The following is an 18,912-nucleotide window of genomic DNA, read 5'->3' as shown; positions in this document are numbered from 1 at the left end:
CTGATCCTGAGACTGTGACCCCTGATTCTAGACTCTCCCAAGCATCCTCCCAATATTTTAAGATTTACTACCGGGAGACATCACATCACCCTAACACATCACCCTAACTCCCTGGAGAGCCAGAACTGCCTCCGAACTGGGACAAAGACCCACTCCTCTGATATTCAACTGGGTGAGTAAGCTGCTAACCCTCCATTTTTGGGGTTGCTTTTTCCTGTGTCCTGTCTCCACAAGCGTCCTGGGAGTGTGTTTGAGGGTTGGTGAAATGTAGAAATCTTGTGTCTAAATTATATCCGGGGTCAAACACACTTGATCATTTTTTGACCTTGCTGGTGCCAAGACTTGAGCTCGCACCCGAGGACTTGGCAAGAAATAAACCCGGCAGGTCGTCACGTGGCAACGCTGGCAGCAAACCTTCTGGCAAGGTCGTCTCGCCTGCCTCATCTGCCTGCCTGGTACCAGCTGTCCCGGGGTGGGTGACGATGGCTACACTTCCCGTCAGCTGCCTCCAGCTGTGTTGCTAACAGCTGCCAGAGAATGATGGAGAAGAAATAAAGACTTGCATTTCTATAGCACCTTCCACGACCTCAGGACGTCCCAAAGCGCTTCACAGCCAATGAAGTACTTTTTGAAGTGTGGTCACTGTTGTAATGTGGGAAACGCGGCAGCCAATTTGCGCACAGCAAGCTCCCACAAACAGCAATGTGATAATGACCAGATAATCTGTTTTGGTGATGTTGGTTGAGGGATAAATATTGACCCCAGGGATAACTCCCCTGCTCTTCAAAATAGTACCATGGGATCTTCCGAAAGACAGCACCTCCGACTGTGCAGCGCTCCCTCAGTACTGCCCCTCCCACAGTGCGGCGCTTCCTCAGTACTGCCCCTCCAAAAGTGCAGCGCTCCCTCCGTACTGCCCCTCCAACAGTGCGGCCCCCCACTCAGTACTGCCCCTCCAACAGTGCAGCCCCCTCCTCACTACTGCCCCTCCGACAGTGCGCCCCCCCCCTCAGTACTGCCCCTCCAACAGTGCAGCACTCCCTCAGTACTGCCCCTCCAACAGTGTGGCACTCCCTTAGTACTGCCCCTCCGACAGTGCGGCACTCTCTCAGCACTGCCCCTCCGACAGTGCGGCACTCCCTCAGCACTGCTCTTCCGACAGTGCGGTACTCCTTTAGTACTACCCCTCCAACAGTGAAGCACTCTCTCAGCACTGCGAGTGTCAGCCTAGATTTTTGTGCTTAAGTCTCCGGAAGGGGACTTGAACTCACAACCTTCTGACCCAGAAGCAAGGGTGCTTCCCACTGAGCCACAGCTGAGACTCTTCAAAGCTCTGTATGTAAACCCAGCTTTACTCCTCATCACTAACCCATCCAACATCACCTGTAACCTGCGCAGTGCAGAAAGGCATCCCAGTGTTTACTTGTTTCACAGCAGTCACACAAAAAGCATTTACCTCTGTATCCTAGGGTTTAAATTGCAGATTATGTATACTATTTTCAGTAGCACTGCATTTAACCACACAAAAAATATAATACCCTCTACGTGGTAAAGAGAAGCAGAAGGTTTACTCTGGTTATTCTTCCCATCCTGGAGTTTGAGGGGGAAATGGTAACAATTTTACAGGGAAAGAAGTTGCGGAGAAGTGAGCAAGGGATGAGGAATTCTGTGACCCCTGAACAGCCTCTGTTGCAATATCAGGAGAAAGGAACATGAGAACATAAGAAATAGGAGCAGGAGTCGGCCATTCGGCCCCTCGAGCCTACTCTGCCATTCAATAAGATCATGGCTGATCTTCTACCTCAACTCCACTTTCCCACACTATCTATCCCTTGATTCCCTCAATATTGAAAAATCTATCGATCTCCGCCTTGAATATACTCAACGACTGAGTCTCCACAACATAGTCATAGAGCCATAGGGGGAAAAATTCAGTATCGCCCCGTTTGGGGCGCCATTATCGGCCGTGCGCAAAGTTTAGCGCCTGGCGCTAATTATCGCCTTCGGCGGCAAACTTGGCTTCTATTGCTCCTGGAGATGATTGGAGCTCTAAATCAGGCGCGTCACACTTGTCTTAAGGAGCGAGGTACTACCTCAGAGCGCTGGCGAAGCTCATGTGATGTCAGTCAGCAATGGAACACAGACACACTGGCGCCAGCCAGTTCTTAAAGGGGAGGGTTGATCTTGCTCTCCATCCACATCCTGCTCATTGCAGCCTTGAATCTCGGCCTGGAGAGACCTGTACATCTAGTCTGCTGGAAAGAACAATGGAGAGGCCCAGGGAAAGAGCTCAGAGTGCAGCCCCCACAGTCTCTTCTAAATCGATACAAGGGCAAATCAAAATGAACCTGCAAAGTGCTGCTCAGTACCCAAAACTCCTTCACACAGTGTTGAATCTCTCCAGAAGTCTCTCTCTCTCTCTCTCTCTCAGAATGCATGGTGCAAAAATGTCACCAACAAAAAAAGGCAGGAAGCGGTCGTCTTTAAATAGTGCTCCCCCAGTCCCTTCCTGACTGCAAAACGCTCCCCTCAACCTGTCGTTGCTAGCGGCAGGTGGTAAGGCAGGGGGTGCCACTCAATATCCGGTCCAGGGCGCTACCGGGGCGTTGTGCACTCGACTGATGTCACAATCTGCCGGCACAGGAGATCGTGGCGGTAGTGTTTAGCGCCACTGCAAAATGTCTAGTTAATTTCGCGAGCGGCGCAAACATCGCTGCGCCTGGGCACGAGTTGCTTTGCGCCCCATTAGCGCCCTCTTAAGGCGCTAACGGGAGGCGCAAACCAACTGAACTTTTCCCCATAGAGTTATACAGCACAGAAAGAGGCCCGTCGGCCCATCGTGTCCACGCCGGCCATCAAGCCCTGTCTATTCTAATCCCATTTTCCAGCACTTGGTCCGATAGAGTCATTGAGTTACCCGCTGGGGTAGAGAATTCCAAAGATTCACCACCCTCTAAGTGAGGAAATTTCTCTTCATCTCAGCCCTAAATGGCCGACCCCTTATTCTGAGAATCGAAGGATATGTTAATGGGGGGAGATGAAGTAGGGTGGGGAAGAGGCTCGTATGGAGCATAAACACCGACATGGACCAGTCGGGCCGAATGGCCTGTTTCTGTGCTGTAAAACTCAATGCAAGCACTCCTGACCAGCCATGCTGTCCAAGGGTTGCCCTGGAGTCTCCAGGCCCCATTGTAAAAAGCGATGCGATACCGGATTGGATGAATCTTGATTGTTAGTGAAACAGCCTTGTTTCACCCCCACCCCAATTTCCAATATTTTTATAACTAATAAACAAAAGTCATCAAAGAGAATGAAAAAGAGCCACAATTTTTTTACTGTTTCAATGATTTTTCTCCCCGTGGTTTTTTTTGCTGGCAGCAGTGCCTTGGAGATTAATCCTCAATTCCTGGAGACTCCAGGGGGCAATCCTGGCGGGTTGGCAACAACTCTCCACAGCCCTCGAGCTGTAACTAGGACACCCCGGGGAAAACGCATTGACAACAATCCAGTGTTGGCAGATTGCTGTGAGTTTAATTATTGATTCCAAATCATCGCTCCTTGTCTAATAACGATTCAAAAGACAATGAACAGCTGTCAACTTTTAAGGTAATTCCTCCTTTTTCTTTTCCTTCCAGTTCTGAACTGGCCGGGTTGAAAAATTCTTCAAAATTTGAACAAGTGCTGGAGCGTATGACAGAATTCAACAATTCCAGGCTCTGCACTGACAAATGCTTTCAGCCAATCAGAATCCTAAATAAGTGAAGGAAATCTTTACTTTAGGGGAGCAGGCTTTCACTTTGACTAGGCCCAGAGAAGGTTTGTCATTAAAAACATGGGAGAGTTTTTGGGGTTGCCAACATTGCTTGGCCATATTTCCTGCAGGTTTTGTCACATGACCTCCCGCATTCAACTTCCCCTCTCTCTAATATTTTTATAACTAATAATAAATGAAAGTGTTCAAAGAAACTGAAAAAAACTCAATGATTTTAATGTCCCTATGATTTTTTTCCACTCGAGTTTTGCTCACAGGAGATTCATCTTCAATCCCTGGAGACTCCAGGCCAATCCTGGAGAGTTGGCGACCAGTGTTCCCTTATAGCTGGACCTCCCGCGCCGCCAGCTCGCCGGCTTTTCAATGTGAAAGACCGCGCATGCGCGATGTGTTGAATGGGCCGCGCAGCCCCTTAAAGGGGCCGTGCACCCAAAAAATAATTACCGGGATCATTGTTGGCAACCCTGGGGAGTATGGAATGAGAAATGGTCATTTGGTCCATTAAATCCCTTCCTTACACAAACCATGTCCCACCTACCCTGTCATGGCCTCCTACCCCATCCCACTGATGCACTGAAGGAAAGTGCTACATAAACAGTTGAGTACTGATGTATTCCTCCCTTGTTGGATGCAGGGAACTTTATTTTTTTCATGATGAAGAAACCTTCATTCTAGAGGCCCACCAAAAGAGAGAACTTGCATTTCTCCAGCGCCTTTCACAACCTCAGGACGTCCCAAAGCGCTTCACAGCCAATGAAGTGTAGTCACTGTTGTAATGTAGGAAACGCAGCAGCCAATTTGCGCACAGCAAGCTCCCACAAACAGCAATGTGATAATGACCAGATAATCTGTTTTAGTGATGTTGATTGAGGGATAAATATTGGCCCCAGGACACCAGGGAGAACTCCCCTGCTCTTCTTCGAAATAGTGGCCATCGGATCTTTTACATCCACCTGAGAGAGCAGACGGGGCCTCGGTTTAACGTCTCATCTGAAAGACGGCTTCTCCGACAGTGCAGCGCTCCCTCAGTACTGCGCTGAGAGTATCAGCCTGGATTTTTGTGCTCAAGTCCCTGTATGGGACTTGAACCACAACCTTCTGACTCAGAGCAAGAGTGCTGCGCACTGAGCCACAGCTGACACATGCCAAGCCCATTCATAAACATCGTGGCTGCCTAAACGTCCATAGACTGCAGCTATCAATGACCTTGAACCTTACGGTTCAATGCTCGCTTCTACGCTCGCTTCGACAGGGAGCCGGCTACCAAAGCCTTGCTACCCCCGGAAGACCAGGTGCTCACTCTGTCGACCTCCGACGTAAGGGGTGTTCTACGCGGAGTGAACACACGAAAGGCTGCTGGACCGGATAGCATCCCTGGACGGGTACTCAAGGAATGTGCTGATCAGCTGGCTGATGTCTTCACCGCCATCTTCAATCTGTCATTGGCCCAGGCAGTAGTCCCTACATGCTTCAAGACCGCTACCATTATTCCTGTGCCAAAACAAACGGCTGTGACGTGCCTGAACGACTATCGAACTGTCGTACTCACACCCATCATAATGAAGTGTTTCGAGAGACTGGTCTTAGCCCACATCAAAGCCAGTGTTCCTGCCTCTCTTGACCAACACCAGTTTGCCTATCGTGCAAACAGATCAACGGAGGATGCAATCACAACTGCTCTACACTCGGCACTGAATCACCTAGATGGTAAGGAGACCTACATCAGAATGCTGTTCATAGACTACAGCTCAGCATTCAACACTATCGTCCCCAACAAGCTGGCCACCAAACTCCAAACTCTTGGCCTGAACACTTCCCTCTGCAACTGGACCCTGGACTTCCTAACAAACAGACCCCAGTCTGTCAAATTAGGTAACCACACCTCCCCCCCCCCCCCCCCGCCCTGACCCTGAACACGGGGGCCCCACAAGGATGTGTGCTGAGCCCCCTCCTCTACTCCCTCTTCACCCATGACTGTGTGGCTGTTAATGGTTCCAACACCATCATCAAGTTTGCGGATGACACCACGGTAGTAGGCCAGATCACCAACAACGATGAGTCAGCCTACAGGGAGGAGGTCCAGCATCTCGTGAAGTGGTGCGCCGATAACAACCTGGCCCTTAACACCAGGAAAACAAAAGAAATCATTGTGGACTTCAGGAAGTCCAAAGGCGGAAGTCACACCCCCATCCACATCAATGGGGCTGTGGTGGAAAGGGTGGACAGCTTTAAGTTCCTCGGAGTCCACATCACGGAAGACCTCTCCTGGTCCCTCAACACCTCCTCTCTGGTGAAGAAGGCCCAGCAGCGCCTATATTTCCTAAGGAGGCTGAAGGGATGTAATCTGTCACCCCTGATCCTCTCTAACTTTTACCGCTGCACTATAGAGAGCATCCTGACAAACTGTATCACAGTATGGTATGGCAGCTGTAGCTACTATGACCGGAAAGCCCTGCAGCGGGTAGTCAAAACTGCCCAACGCATTACTGGCACCCGGCTACCGACCATAGAGCACATATAGAGTCATAGAGTTATACAGCACAGAAAGAGGCCCTTCGGCCCATCGTGTCCGCGCTGGCCATCAAGCCCTGTCTATTCTAATCCCATTTTCCAGCACTTGGTCCATAGCCTTGTATACATATACCAGAAACGCTGTCTACGGAGGTCACGGTCCATCATCAAAGACCCTACCCACCCCAGCCACAGTCTGTTCGCCCTCCTGCCATCTGGGAGACGCTACAGATGCATTCGCACCCGTACGGCCAGATTTAGGAACAGCTTCTTTCCCAGGGCTGTCATCCTACTGAACTCCACAAATAAACTCTAAAGCCTGCACATCTGCCAATGCACTTTATTATGGTTATATTTATGTTAATATACTACAAGCCAAATGTATGTTGAATGTTTAAATGTCTTAATCCAAATGTACACTCTCGGGAGCCACAAGCCTACATTTCGTTGTACTGCACTTGTGCACTAACAATGACAATAAAAGTTGATTTGATTTGATTTGATTTGCTGGCAGTGGTGAGTGGAATCTGAGGCTGCCTGGCAGTGCCCAGCAGTTCCTGATTCCTTACACAGGCGTGATAGGGTTACCTCGCCCCAATGCCAGCGCAGCGCTCGATCACGTGATTACACCAGAAGACCACCAGATCAGAAAGTGGTTCTTTTCCTCTAACTTTTTGATATTTCCAGCTTCCTCTGCTTCGGGCTCAACGGGTGAGCCCTGACAGCGTGTGTCGGCCATTCAACCAAGAGGGGCATCGCACCTGAAACCGATCCTGTTCTCCTCTGATCATTCTCACACACGCACCCACACATTTCCCAGCAGGCGTCACTGGATAGCAACCATGAGTGGGAATCCTGGCAGATTTCCACCCACACCCGCGCCCCACTCCCGCGCTGATCCCGAGGAGTTGGTTTGGAGAATTCCAGCCTTACCACTGCTACAGCTAACTGTATTCAGCCTGGGGATCAGATGCGGCACTTTCCTGATCTATGGAGCTCATAATCCCCTCAAGCCTGCTCCGCCATCACAAAGATCATGGCTGATCTCCTACTTCAACTCCACTTTCCTGCCCAATCCCCATATCCCTTGATTCCCCGAGGGTCCAAAAATCTATCCATCTCAGCCTTGAATATACTCAACGATTCAGCATCCACAGCCCTCTGGGGTAGAGAATTCCATAGGCTTGGATCACGCTGGACAGTGTATTTACCTGTTCAGGTGACATGGACCCACATTGGGACCATTCAGTTGATGTTGTGAAACATGTGGTCAGTCAACCTCTTGAATCATCCGATGGATTTTAAAAGCCTGGATTTCCCTCTCAGCGCTAAGCTGGTGTGGTGTTGCACTTGTGGGTAGCACCAAGAATAGTCATTTCTCTCCCTGTCCCTTATGCAGGCACTGACAACAGAGCCAGAAGGGAACAGAATAGGATAAAGGGGTAAGAGCATCTCATCACTTGAATCTTTTCTCCCTTATGTTTTCTTCGACGGCACCCCCGAAACCAGCGACCTCTTCCACCTAGAAGGACAAGGGCAGCAGGCGCATGGGAACACCACCACCTCCAAGTTCCCCTCCAAGTCACACACTATCCTGACTTGGAAATATATCGCCGATCCTTCATCGTCGCTGGGTCAAAATCCTGGAACTCCCTCCCTAACAGCACTGTGGGAGCACCTTCACCACACGGACTGCAGCGGTTCAAGAAGGCGGCTCACCACCACCTTCTCGAGGGCAATTAGGGATGGGCAATAAATGCTGGCCTTGCCAGCGACGCCCAATTCCCAGGAACGAATGGAAAAAAAATGTTTGAAAGGAAACAATACAGGTGATGATTTAAATACTCTGCCAGGTGCAGTCAGTAATGGGAAGCAGATTTACTAACTGCAGTATCCTTGAATCTCCACAAAGGGCAAACTCCAGGCCCATATTATTTACACAATTTATTCACAAAGCACCGGGAGTTTACCCGATGGGACGCCGCACTATCCTGGGGCCCGGCAGGAATGGATCAGCGCGTCGACTGCGACTCCGCGTTACGCAAAATAAAGTGCCACCACCACGTATATCACCCACGCAATGGAAACAAAGACTCCAAAGAGCAGGCTAAACAACACCAGTACCCGCGCCTTCCTCGAGGTGCTCTCCGCGTGACCGTGGTCGCCCCTTTGAATCGCCATCCGCGTCTGGAAGAGGAAGGAAAATGAGCGATTAACAAACTGAGAACTCAAACACAAACTGGTGACCGCTAGCCATCACGGCTACCATCAACACCAGGCACGAGATGGTGATTGTAGAACTTGGTGTAGGTTAAGAGTGTTCGAAACTTTAAGGGGTGATGAATGAATTTTTGGGCAGTTCCAGTCCAGTTCAGAACTCTCGTTCCAGTCCAGTTCAGAGTTCATATTCCAGTCCAGTTCTGAGCTCATAGTTGTTGTGTATGTACCTTTAAGAGAATAACTAGTCTCAGACTGCAGTACCGGCAGTGACCACCCCTGTATAAAAGGCGCTAGTGAGCCTCTGTAGTTTCAGTTTCCCGATTGACTTCAATCAGTAAAGACTTGTTTTGTTCAACTCCTGCTGTCCGTGTCTCAATCATTCACGGACATAATAATAGTCCAGTCCAGTTCCAGTCCAGTTCAGAGCTCAAATTCCAGTCCAGTTCTGAGCTCATAGTCCAGTCCGGTTCCAGTCCAGTTCAGAGCTCAAATCCAGTCCAGTTCCAGTCCAGTTCTGAGCTCATAGTCCAGTCCAGTTCCAGTCCAGTTCTGAGCTCATAGTCCAGTCCGGTTCGAGTCCAGTTCTGAGCTCATATTCCAGTCTGGTTCCCGTTTCTGAGCTAACTCAGGTTGGAATGTGCTGCTCTGAGTATTCTACGATCTCAGTCAGGCAGCTGGATTGGGTGTGAGGGCCAGGGAGGGGGATGGAGTCAGTAGCGAGGGTACAGAGATTATGACGGGGGCCAAAGACAATGACTTTGGTCTGCCCAGTGTTTAGCGGAGGGAAGTTATGCCTCATTCAAGGCTGAATCTGCTGCCAAAGAACAGTCTCCATTGTCCTATTTGATTGTACCTGTAGCAATGTTAACAACAATATTCAAGGAGAGAAAACCCTGCCACCTTAGCTGAATTAGTGTAAAAATAAAAGACAAAGTTTAATGGTGTTTGTCTACAGGTTTGCCCATCAGTATCTATATGCAGCTGCACCCAACCATTCCAATTCAAACCAAACACGCTCTGTGTGAGACGGTCACAGCTCTCATACAACAGCTTGCATTTATATAGCACCTTTAACCTGGAAAAACTTCCCAAGGCGCTTCACAGAGGCGTGAGGACAAATGGATACTGAGCCAGAGAAGGAGAGATTCGGAGGAGTGACCAAAAGCTTGGTCAAAGAGGTGGGTATTGAAGATGGCCTAAAAGGAAGGGAGAGGGTAGAGAGGCGAAGGGGTTTTACGAATTGTGGGAGCTAGGCAGCTGGAAGCACAGCCACCGAGGGTAAAGCTAAAGGCACAAGAGGCCAGAGTCAGAGGAACCAAGAGATCTCAGAGGGTTGTAGGGTTGGAAGAGGTTACAGAGGTCAGAAGGGAAGAGGGCCATTGGAGGGATCTTAAATAAAAGGATGAGAATTTTAAAGTTGAGACATTGGAGGAGCAGGTGGCAATGTAGATCAGCAAGATCAGGATGATTGGTGAGCAGAACTCGGTGTGGAATAGAATACAGGCAGCAGAGCTTTGGATGAGGTTACTGGAAGGAGGAGGATGGGTGGTTGGCCAAGAGAGCATTGGATACTCAAACTTGGAAGGTTCAAAGAGTTAGACAAGGGCCTCAGTGGCAGACGGCTTAGGTGAGGATGGAGGCAGATGATATTACGGAGGTGGAACCAGGCGGTCTTTGTAATGGAGAGGCTATGGGTTGGAACCTCAGCTCGGGGTCGAGCAGGATGTTGAGCTTACAAACGGTCTGGTTCAGTCTGAGATCGTGGTCAGGGAGGGGTTGGAGTGGGTGGCGAGGGTGCAGAGTTTATGGCGGGGGGCCAAAGACGATGTCTCCCCAATGTTGAGCTGGAGGAAGTTATGTCTCATTCATGAGCAGAAGAGCCATTTGACAGCACAGAAACAGTGGAGGGTGGAGAGATGTGGTGGAGCAATAGAGCAGGTAGAGCATGGCTTCAATGTGGAAGCCAGCGGCATGGCTTCAGATGATGATGACCATGCAATCAAATATAGCATGTTTGTCAGCGGTAACCACATGGCCCTATTCAGCAGATATCAAGGGCTTAATGATCCAACTTCCTTGGGTATAAATCTCCTTTGCATAAATTGGAAAAAGTAGGCGTAGGAAATTAGCCCAATTAATCATTCCTACCTCGTGTGAGAAGATGATGGCCAGAATTCCTGACAGCAGACAGCAGAAGACCGTCACCAGAACAGATTCCACCATGTAGTCCTTGGGGGGCCGCCTCTGTTCCTGTGTTGGTTGGACTCCAGGTAACGGATAATTATACTGCAAGGGATAGGGAAAAATGGCTAAAAGTAGACATAAAATTGCAGCATTTGCCCCTCCCTATCCCTGTAACCTCCTCCAGCCCTACAACCCCCCCCAAGATCTCTGCGCTCCTCCAATCCTGGCCTCTTGAGCATCCCTGATTTCCATCGCTCCACCATTGGCCGTGCCTTCAGCTGCCGAGGCCTTAAGCTCTGGAATTCCCTCCCTAAACCTCTCCGCCTCTCTACCTCTCTTTCCTCCTTTCAGACGCTCCTTAAAACCTCCCTCTTGAACCAAGATTTGGTCACCTGTCCTAATATCTCGTTATGTGGCTCGGTGTCAAATTTTGTCTGATAATCGCTCCTGTGAAGCACCTTGGTATGTGTTACTACATTAAAAGGCATTGTATAAACACGGGTTGTTCTATTGAGTCCAACTGCCAAACTGGAACTCAATCCCGTGTTAAGCAATGGTTGAAGATACTAACGGAAGAATACACAGACTGTGCCACTTAATTAGACTATTGCCGAGATCAGGTGAGTTTTATTTCTGTGACGCACATTATCTTGCCAGACAAGTCACTGGATGTCAGAATTTTGTGTCCATCATGCTCGTGTTAAGTTAGTGGAGTTAACGTTTGCTCTTAAATATTCCTTTATATTCAAGCACAAGAGATTAGGGTAGATGTGGATAGGTTACATCCTCCAAGCCCCTCAGAGTCTCGTCCGGGTGAACTTTACTGCCTTAAAGTATGTTGGCTATGGTTGGTTTGAGTGGAGACACAGGACTAGGTCACATTACCGGGTCTAGGGTAGAGCGATCAAAGGAAGAAGTTTCAGTTAATCATTACGCCAGTGCTGTAACTTAAGCCTCCTGTCTTTAGCTCAGGCTCTGCTGATAAGATCAGAGCTGGATGACCCACTTGCACTGAACTCTCAGCGGGGTCATGTGGCGTGTATGACGAGCTTCACACACACACACGCACGATGTTCAGTTGTTGTGCTTGCATCATTAAACAAGCAACAAGTAATTTACGATGTTGAGCTGATCCTACCATCAAAAACAAAAATGCAATGTTGCCTTGATATTCTTTCTTTTAATTCATTCACAGGATGTGGACGTCGCTGGCAAGGCCAGCATTTATTGCCCATGCCTAATTGCCCTTGGGAACATGGTGGTGAGCACAACTGAGTGTCTCGCTGGGCCATTTCAGAGGGCAGTTAAAAGTCAACCACATTGCTGCGGGTCTGGAGTCACATATAGGCCAGACCGGGTAAGGACGGCAGATTTCCTTTCCTAAAGGACATTAGTGAACCAGATGGGTTTTTCCAACAATCTGATAATCACCATTATTGATACTAGCTTTTTTTCCCCAGATTTATATAATTAACTGAATTTAAATTGGCTGCCGTGGTGGGATTTGAACTTGTGTCATCCAGATCATTAGTCCAGGCCTACTGGTCCAGTAACAATAACCACTGTGCTAATGTTCCCTTATCACATTGAACCTGTTTAAGGAGATGGTAAAATGAATGGGGAATTAAATTTGAAGACCTGGAGTTTAAATTTTAGACCAATTTCATACCTTTATCACCAAATTTGTACTATCAACATTATATTCAGGGCAAAGTTCTGATGAAGGGTCATTGACCTGAAACGTTAACTCTGTTTCTCTCTCCACAGTTGCTGCCTGACCTGCTGAGTGTTTCCAGCATTTTCTGTTTCTATTTCAGGTGTCCAGCATCCGCAATATTTTGTTTAAATATTTGTGAAGTGTAGTCACTTAAAATGGAGGAGAATGCAGCAACCAAATTGTGCACAGCAAGGTCCCAGCAATAATTTGTTTGTCTGGTAGCATTGATTGAGAGATAATTGGCAAAGGAACCAGAGGGAAGATGAAGAGATATTTTATTATACGGTGAGTCGTTGCGATCTGGAATGCGCTGCCTGAAAGGGCGGTGGAAGCAGATTCAATATCAACTTTCAAAAGGGAATTGGAGAAATACTTGAAAAGGAAAAATCTGCAGGGTAATGGGGAAAGAGCAGAAGAGTGAGACTCGTGTGGAGCATAAACACCGGCATTGACCTGTTGAGCCGAATGGTCTGTTTCTGTGCTGCAAATAATATGTAATATGTAATTTCGGGACAGTCGGGAGTATTTACAGATTAATCTGTTTCACAGGCCATTTTAAAACTAGGTAGACCGTAAATAGAAAGCAACAAGACTTCATCATAACGTTGAACATTTATAGGCTCCAACACTGATTTGTAAGGTGAGAGAGAGACTGATGGGAAAAACAATCAGACCAAATTAAATTGAAACATTTTCCTTCTTTTTTTCCTTATAATTTTCTTCTACTTTCTTCTCCTTCCCCATGTGAATCTATTGTTTTTAATCAGGATGACAAAATGAATCCAATTTCTGGACATCTCCCACTTGCATCGACAATACCACTGGTTGATGTGTCGGACTCCCTCCTTCCTCACAGTGCCTCGTAAACCAAGCGAGACTGACTTGGTGGAAATGTCACAGAACCAGAACTTAGGTCTCCTGACTGAAGTCCATTGCTCTAACGTCATACCCTCCAAGTCTCTTACATGTCAACTTTACTGGCTTCAAAGCAAGATGTTTTCTCGGGTGTTGGCTGTGGTGTGTTTGGGGGAGAAACACAAGACTAGAAAGAAAGACTTGCATTTATTTACCGCCTTTCACGCCCTCAGGATGTCCCAAAGCGCTTTACAGCCAATGGAGTATTTTTTGAAGTGTGGTCACTGTTGTAATGTAGGGAACGCGGCAGCCAATTTGCGCACAGCAAGCTCCCACAAACAGCAATGTGATAATGACTAAATAATTTGTTTAAGTGATGTTGATTGAGGGATAAATATTGGCCAGGACACCGGGGAGAACTCCCCTGCTCTTCTTCAAAATAGTGCCGCGGGATCTTTTACGTCCACCTGTGAGAGCAGACGGGGCCTCGGTTTAACATCTCATCTGAAAGACGGCCCCTCCGACAATGCGGCGCTCCCTCAGTACTGCCCCTGCGACGGTGCGGAGCTCCCTCAGTACTGCCCCTCCGACAGTGTAGTGCTCCCTCAGTACTGCCCCTCCGACGGTGCAGCGCTCCCTCAGCACTGTCCCTCCGACAGTGCAGCGCTCCCTCAGTATTGCCCCTCTGACGGTGCAGCGCTCCCTCAGTACTGCCCCTCCGACAGTGCGGCGCTCCCTTAGTACCGCCCCTCCGACAGTGCAGCGCTCCCTCAGTACTGCCCCTCCGACAGTGCAGCACTCCCTCAGTACCGCCCCTCCAACAGTGCAGCGCTCCCTCAGTATTTCCCCTCCGACAGTGCAGCACTCCCTCAGTACCGCCCCTCCAACAGTGCAGCACTCCCTCAGTATTTCCCCTCCGACAGTGCAGCACTCCCTCAGTACCGCCCCTCCAACAGTGCAGCACTCCCTCAGTATTTCCCCTCCGACAGTGCGGCGCTCCTTCAGTACCGCCCCTCCGACAGTGCAGCGCTCCCTCAGTACTGCCCCTCCGACAGTGCAGCACTCCCTCAGTACCGCCCCTCCAACAGTGCAGCACTCCCTCAGTATTTCCCCACCGACAGTGCGGCGCTCCTTCAGTACCGCCCCTCCGACAGTGCAGCGCTCCCTCAGTACTGCCCCTCCGACAGTGCAGCACTCCCTCGGTATTTCCCCTCCGACAGTGCGGCGCTCCTTCAGTACCGCACTGGTAGTGTCAGCCTGCATTATGACTGCGCCACAGCAGACACCTATACTGTTATAACTTGATGGGCTGAATGGCCACCCTCTATGCTGTATCATTCTATGATTTTATGATCTCTTTTTATATTTCCTCGTTGCTCAAGAGTTCTACAAACACGGGTAACAAGGAAAGGTCTCGTGTTATTTTAGAGTCCTATTTATAACTCTGCCTGAAGGGGTAAGTATTACAAACTGGAATACACAGCCTTCAACTGGCTGCAGTTTGTGTTACTGGTTCTGTCATTGGAGAAAGCAGTGTTACAGAATTACTATCAGCGACCCCCAGCACACAATGGCTCGGTGAGTCCATCCAATCAATAGCCAAGTCAGACGGCACGGGTAGCTCTCACGTTAGATCCCGGTCTGTGCTGAGTTAGCAGATCTCAGCCAAGGCTGGACGAATGCAAAGGATGTGAAAGGACCATTCTAACCTCAATAAAAGAAAGAACTTGCATTTATATAGCGCCTCTCATGACCTCCCAAAACACTTCACAGCCAATGAGGTACTTTTTGAAGCATAGTCACTGTTGTAATGTAGGAAACGCTGCAGCCAATTTGCACACAGCAAGCTCCCATAAACAGCAATGTGATAATGACCGGATCATTGTCTTTAGGTGTTGGTTGAGAGATTGAATCTGGCCAATAGAGAACCCTCCTGCTCTTCTTCTAAATAGTGGCCATGGGATCTGTGAGCAGGTCTCTTAACGACCCAATGATGTGGAAATGCTGCTCCCTGATTGGTCAGAACTTATCAATGATGTAATAAGAACATTAGAATTAGGAGTAGGAGTAAACCACACGGCCCCTTAATATCCAAAAATTTATCGACCTTAGTCTTGAATATACTCAACGACTCAGCCTCCACAGCCCTCTGGGGCAGAGAATTTCAAAGATTCTCAATCCTCTGAGTGAAGAAATTCCTCCTCATCTCAGCCTTAAATGGCCGACCCCTTATGCTGAGACTCTGCCCCCTAGTTCAAGACTCTCCAGCCAGGGGAAACATCCTCTCAGTATCTACCCTGTCAATCCAACTCAGAATCTTATATGTTTGAATGAGATCATGTCTCATTCTTCTAAACTCCAGGGAGTTTAGGCCCAATCTACTCAATCTCTCCTCATAGGACAGCCCTCGCATCCCAGGGATCAATCTAGTGAACCATCATTGCACCGCCTCTAAGGCAGAAATATCCTTCCTTAGAGCATATATTAACCAGTTTTCTGAAATGAGCAATTTCGAGAAATTGGGTGTTAGTCCCTTTGGGGTACCCGTAGCTTTGTCAGTTCAGTTCGGGCTTGTTTAGTCATTCCTCATATTGGATTAACGCTATTTTGGAATAGGTGGCTTCAACTCAAATAACTGAAGATCATTTTAATTCAGATAACCACAATTGATAGGCAGACGTAAAACCTCAGTCACTACTTACAATTGAGAAAGGATAAGGTGCAGGAAGAGCTTGCTGGTGCTGATAGAAGACTTGATCCTGTGCTCCTGGCTGGTACATAACAGGTAATTGTCCCGCGAAAGAGGTCCCATAGGAAGGGTAGAGTAGATGAATGGTCTTTGGATCGGGCGGTGAATATGGAGGAGGCTCTCCCACATAGGCTCTGTTTATACATCCCAGTCTGTTCATGGCTTGTTCCACCTCACTTGCACTTTTTGGTTGAGCAGTACAGTCGACAACTTGATGGTGTCCCCCAGTGCTTTCTGTAGAGTTAGTTCCATAGCCCTGGGTGCTAGGAGGCTCCTCACTGAGTTCAATAGAAGGGGTAAACAATGTCACAACCCCTGTCTGTCTTGCGGTCTCTGTGCCCTCTCTGTTCTGATTGTCTCTCGATTCCTCCTGGACTTGGGCTCCATTGTCTCTCCCTGCTGTGTCTGAAGGAACCCAAAATATGAAAAAGAGCGAAAGCACATAAGAAATAGGAGCAGGAGTCAGCCATATGGCCCCTCAAGCCTGCTCTGCCATTCAATAAGATCACGGCTGATCTTCTGCCTCAACTCCACTTTCCCGCCCGATCCCCATATCCAAGAATCTATCGATCTCAGCCTTGAACATACTCAAAGACTGAGCCTCCACAGCCCTCTGGGGTAGAGAATTCCAAAGACTCACAACCCTCTAAGTGTAGAAATCTATCCTCATCTCAGTCTTAAATGGCCGACCCCTTATCCTGAGACCGTGACCCCTGGTTCGAGACTCTGCACTCTCAACAGTGCGGCGCTCCCTCAGGACTCGAACCTACAACCTTCTGACTCAGAGGCACGAGTGCGACTCACTGAGCCACAGCTGACTTAATGGGCTGGATTTTGTCAATGGGGACGTGATGGAGGCGGGACTCCCACTTTTTGGGTTGTGGTCCCACTTTCATCAACTTGTGGCTGACCCACGCTATATTTTAAAACTTATTAAAACACTTTACACTTACCTCACACACTTACCTCTGCACACATGCACCATCACTCACCTGCACAACGGACATCTCGACCCCTCCAACCCCTGCAGACCGACGGTCCGCCTCGCTAACTTGGCGTGGTCCGGAGCCGTCGGGAAGCTCACACTTCAGGGCTAAAAATAGGGATTAGGCCAAAAACTGCCTGTTAACTACCTGTTAACAGGCAGTTGATTGGCACTAATCCCCTTCCCGCCTCGGGGAGGCGGGTCCCAGCACAGGTCGGGTACCCACCTCCTGGGACATTGGCACGGAGGCGGGTTGGGGGCGGGATGGGTTCCTGCCCCCCGATTCTGCAATTTTCCCACCACTCCCGCCTCCTCGGAGCTTGGAAAATCGAGCCCAATAAGTTGAGTCAAATCATCAACACCATTACCATCAACTTCATCTCATGCCTTTAACGGCGAGAAACACCCTGAGGTGGTTACACCGCCATCAGTCACAGCTTATCCTTGAGGTGAATTTTATTTTAATATGCAAACGTACTTTTGTACATTTTATATATGTAATTTAGGGCAAGAAAGCTTTTCCGTTTAACATATCTTGTTTAATAATAAAACTCAGTTTTACATTCTCTCAAACTTCAAGCCTCACAATTTGTCACACACGCTCAAAGTTTAAGCTTAAGTAAGCAAAAGAAAGCTAGGTATTTCCCGCTGTATTCTTCAGGCCTGGTAATTTAACAATAGCTGCCAATCCACCGAGAGAATTCCCCAGCAAAAAATTCATTCATAGGATGTGGGTGTCGCTGGCAAGGCCAGCATTTATTGCCCACCCCTAAGAAGGTGGTGGTGAGCCACCTTCTTGAACTGCTGCAGTCCATGTGGTGATACTTCTCTGTAGTGGTTTGGTACAACGGAGTGGCTCGCTGGGCCACTTCAGAGGGCAGTCAAGAGTCAACCACATTGCTGTGGGTCTGGAGTCACATATAGGCCAGACCGGGTAAAGTCGGCAGGTTTCCTTCCCTAGAGTGAACCAGATGGTGTTTTACGACAATCCGGTAGTTTCATGGTCACCATTACCGATACTAGCTTTTCATTCCAGATTTATTTAACTAACTGAATTTAAATCCCCCAGCTGCCGTGGTGGGATTTGAACCCATGCTAACCCTAGTCCAGGCCTCTGGATTACTAGCCCAGTAACACAACCACTATGCTACTGTACCCTGACCTAAGGGGCGATTGGGGGCGATTTTGACTTTGGCCGATAGTGTAAGACGGGCGATAGCGGATTGGCCGCCTGTTACACATCTCTCCCCATTTTAATTTCCATCAAAGTCAACATAAAATGGAGGAGAGCTGTAGAACAAGAGGTTGATCTGATATTGCCTATTGAACAATTTCAGATCATAACCTTTGTCCACATTTTTTCACGTGGCAGCTGTTGATGATTCAGCCATTCCCATTTACATCTCATCAAGACTCATCTTTTGTTTCTTTACTTGTCCCATTACCATCTCCTTTCACCTCGCACCATCATCCCTTTTGTCTTTTAATCTCTCCTGCCTTCCACCCGATCACAGACCTTCCCTTTAGTTCTTTCCTCCCCTCCCCCCTTTACCTGCCTCTGCACTTGCTTAAAACCTGTTACATCTCAAACTTTTTCCGGTTCTGACGAAAGGTCATCGAACTGAAACGTTAACTGTTTCTCTCTCCACGGATGCTGTCTGACTGCCGAGTGTTTCCAGCATTTTCTGTTTTTATTTCAGATTTCCCCAGCATCCGCAGTATTTTGCCTTTGTCTTCTAGTTAACCTCAGGATGTAACTATACAGCAATTAAGCTTTTGTGGCCTTAAAACAAGACCCGCATTGCACGCACCTCCACCCTAGCAACAGAAAGATGCATTGCTTGTTACTCGGTATAATACCCCTGTCATTGTAAGAGAACAAATCCGTCAGCTTATGAGCAACCTCACAGGAGTCTACT

At 48.5% G+C, this 18,912-nt stretch overlaps 1 protein-coding gene across 1 annotated transcript in view; it reads right to left on the bottom strand.

The window, feature by feature from the left end:
* Positions 1-1,023: 1,023 nt before the first annotated feature.
* The window catches only part of prrt1b (proline rich transmembrane protein 1B), a 25,523-nt gene continuing 7,634 nt past the window's right edge, over positions 1,024-18,912 (bottom strand). Inside the window, exons 2-4 of the mRNA XM_085965331.1 lie at positions 15,962-16,413; positions 10,652-10,789; positions 1,024-8,470 (exon numbers count right to left, since the gene is read on the bottom strand). Of these exons, the coding sequence (XP_085821457.1) occupies positions 8,321-8,470; positions 10,652-10,789; positions 15,962-16,413 (740 nt within the window). The 3' untranslated portion in view covers positions 1,024-8,320. The remainder of the gene's footprint in view (positions 8,471-10,651; positions 10,790-15,961; positions 16,414-18,912) is intronic.

This window comes from Somniosus microcephalus, chromosome 23 (assembly GCF_052327205.1).
Source record: "Somniosus microcephalus isolate GS21.2 chromosome 23, FLI_Smic_1.0, whole genome shotgun sequence".
NCBI lineage: Eukaryota > Metazoa > Chordata > Chondrichthyes > Squaliformes > Somniosidae > Somniosus > Somniosus microcephalus.
This window is presented reverse-complemented; position numbering and strand designations above follow the sequence as displayed.